General features: G+C 32.5%; 1 protein-coding gene across 1 annotated transcript in view; it reads left to right on the plus strand.

Moving 5' to 3' along the window:
- The window catches only part of LOC108691012 (multidrug resistance-associated protein 7), a 7283-nt gene extending 4084 nt beyond the window's left edge, over window positions 1-3199 (plus strand). Inside the window, exons 10-17 of the mRNA XM_018198617.1 lie at window positions 1-204; window positions 299-1154; window positions 1224-1450; window positions 1531-2037; window positions 2114-2305; window positions 2372-2615; window positions 2689-2828; window positions 2982-3199. Coding sequence (XP_018054106.1) covers window positions 1-204; window positions 299-1154; window positions 1224-1450; window positions 1531-2037; window positions 2114-2305; window positions 2372-2615; window positions 2689-2828; window positions 2982-3099 — 2488 coding nt within the window. The 3' untranslated portion in view covers window positions 3100-3199. The remainder of the gene's footprint in view (window positions 205-298; window positions 1155-1223; window positions 1451-1530; window positions 2038-2113; window positions 2306-2371; window positions 2616-2688; window positions 2829-2981) is intronic.
- The last annotated feature ends 234 nt before the right edge of the window (window positions 3200-3433 follow it).

Raw genomic sequence — 3433 nt, forward strand, 5'->3', positions numbered from 1 at the left:
GATTGGCATTATGGGCAAGATTGGAAGTGGAAAAACTTTACTCTTAGATGGTATTTTGGCTGAAATTACAAAAACCAGTGGGATAATAGCGGTTAATGACGATCACAAAGGTTTTGGATATGTAAAACAAAATCCTTGGCTACAACGTGGTACAATCCGAGATAATATACTATTTGGAAAACCATACGATCATAATAAATACAAGTAAGTATCGATTGTCGCTTAAAATTAATTCCAATGATAAATTTGTTCATATCATATACATTATAACTTAATATTTTATTTACATTTATAACAGGAATATTTTAAATGCCTGCGCGCTCACATCTGATTTGAATTTACTGCCTAATAAAGACTTTACAGCTGTTGGTGAAGCCGGAAACACTTTAAGTGGCGGTCAAAAGACAAGAATTTCCCTGGCTCGCGCTATATATGCGGATAAAGATATTTATTTGCTAGATGATATATTAGCGACATTGGATGTCAGAATTGCCAGACATATTTTCCAGCATGTAATTCTGGGTTTGTTACGAAATAAAACTAGAATATTGTGTACGCATCAGATTCAATACTTGGTTCATGCAGATTTAGTTATCGAAATGTCGAAAGGAAAAATTATTAATCAAGGAAAACCGAGTGACATATTGCCCGATTTGGAAGATTATTTTTTGTTGTCAGATTCCATTGAATCCGACATGGACATAATTTCTAGGGCACAACCAAATGAATTTAATCGATTGGAAAAAGATGAGATAGATCCATTACTTGACAAGGAAGCGACCGAAAAAGGGACAGTACATTTCTCGGTGTATACATGTTACGTCAAAGCCATAGGACGATACTTGGTGATTTCGATATTTTTATCTATGATTCTGATGCAAAGTTCGAAAAACATTACGGATTTATGGCTGTCATACTGGGTGACGCACGCTAATGCCACAGCAACTAATTCAACCGACACATCTAGATTTGGAAAATTACAACTTTATTACGATAATTACGGTTTCCACGATACAAAATATTACTTAATAGTTTATAGCTTGCTAGCTACATTAAATTCTATTTTTACTTTAATTAGAGCTTTTATCTTTGCGTATGGTGGAATACATGCAGCTGTAACGATGCATAAGCAACTTTTAAAGATAATTATGCGGGTGAATATAAACTAGAGAGATAAGAATAATTATTTTGACTAAGAATTTATTAGAAAAATATTGTTTCAGGCAAGAACAATATTTTTCGATATTCAACCGGTTGGAAGGATCATAAATAGGTTCTCTTCCGATACATATACAATTGATGACACTTTGCCTTTTATTACTAACATCTTGTTGGCACATCTATTTGGCTTGGTTGCTACTATTATAGTTACAGCTTATGGACTACCATGGATTTTCCTGATATTAGCACCTCTTATACCCATCTATCATTGGATACAAAATCATTACAGGTAATATTGTACAAATTTGTACAAATAATAAATATAATAATTAGTATTTATTAAAATTTTATTTTCGAATTATCTTCCAGGTTAACGTCGAGAGAAATAAAACGATTATCCAGTATCACGTTGTCTCCCTTGTATGCCCATTTCAATGAAACTTTGAACGGCTTGACGAATATTAGAGCCTTTCGTACTGTACCTCGCTTCAAACAGGAAAACGAATTACTATTAGAAACTAGTCAGAAAACGCAATTTGCCTCTATAGCTATCGGTCAGTGGCTTGCACTGAGGTTACAATTGATCGGTGTTGCTCTTTTGGCCGGAGTTAGCGTCATGGCAGTTTTACAACATCAATATAATATAGCTGATCCTGGTTTGATTGGTTTAGCGATTACGTATGCGTTGTCTGTAACTGGATTGTTATCTGGGGTAGTGAACTCTTTTACTGAAACAGAAAGAGAAATGATTGCGGTGGAACGAATCAAACAGTATTTAGACAACGTGCCGACCGAGAATACAATGGGCACTAATCCACCTTACGCGTGGCCTAGTCAGGGTGTTGTAGAGTTTCGAGAAGTTGTTTTAAAATATAGGTAATAGCTTTGAACTTTCGATCCAGAGTAATATATGTTTATGATATTTGGAAAACATTATTTATTACATTTGCAGAGATCATTTGGTGCCATCTTTGAAGGAAGTAACATTTGTTACGCGACCAGCGGAGAAAATAGGCGTCGTTGGTCGAACTGGTGCTGGAAAAAGTTCATTGTTAGCTTCGTTATTCAGATTAACAGAAATTAATTCTGGAAGTATATTAATTGATAACGTGAATATTCAAACGTTGTCATTGAAAGCGTTAAGGTAATATTCATCAAACTTGCAAAGAATTATCATTATTAATAATAATTATTTAAAAAATCATTCTAGATCTCGTTTAGCTATTATACCTCAAAACCCATTTCTCTTCTCGGGTACTATACGAGAAAACGTGGATCCATTGGATCAGTACACCGACATGCATATATATAAAATTCTCGAAAAGTGTAAAGTGCATTCTTTAGTTCATCGATTAGGTGGGTTGGGCGCAATCTTGGACGAAGGTGGCAATAATCTCAGTGCTGGTCAGAGACAATTATTTTGCTTAGTCAGGGCTGTGCTACATAATGCTAAGGTACTTCTTATCCATAACATCGTTCAAAAAAACTAAAACATTAACAATCTTAATACTTATTAATCGTCTGTAGATTGTCTGCATTGACGAAGCAACCGCGAATGTAGATCAGGAGACGGACAAATTTATTCAGTCGACGATAAAATCTTCCTTCCAAAGTGCGACAGTTATTACCATTGCTCATAGAATAAGAACGATTATGCATTGTGATAGGTATTGTAATTTTCATATTTAAACATTTGCTTAAATATATTAATAAATTATATATATTATGTATATTAATAATTTGCAAATACATAAAATCATTTTTTTAAATTTAATAATCGCTAACTTTTGTCTAAAATCTTATTTCTCTTTTCCACTCAGGGTTTTAGTGATGGGGGATGGTGAAGTTCTGGAATTCGATGAGCCAAATTTATTGATTCAGAATACCGACTCCTATTTTTATCAACTGGCTAATCAGGAGTTTTCAGATCAAGAATGATTAAACATATGAGGCAATTTGATTGTATATAATGAGTGCATCTAGTATTATACATGGGATTATATAATGTATATTGTGCGCACAATATAATATTCCAAGAGAGAAGAATTATTTTTGTATGAAAATAGCAGGATTTTATATATATATATATATATATATATACATTTTTTTAAAGAATAATCTAAGAGAATAATGTCTTCGAAAACGAATATTTTTATTTATGACATATTTAATGTATATTAATATTATGATTTTAAACATTATATACATATAATTAGTAAGTAAATCTGAGAGTTAATTATCATTTATATGAAAATAATAACATTACTCATCA

The sequence above is a fragment of the Atta colombica genome, unplaced genomic scaffold, assembly GCF_001594045.1.
Source record: "Atta colombica isolate Treedump-2 unplaced genomic scaffold, Acol1.0 scaffold38, whole genome shotgun sequence".
Lineage (NCBI taxonomy): Eukaryota > Metazoa > Arthropoda > Insecta > Hymenoptera > Formicidae > Atta > Atta colombica.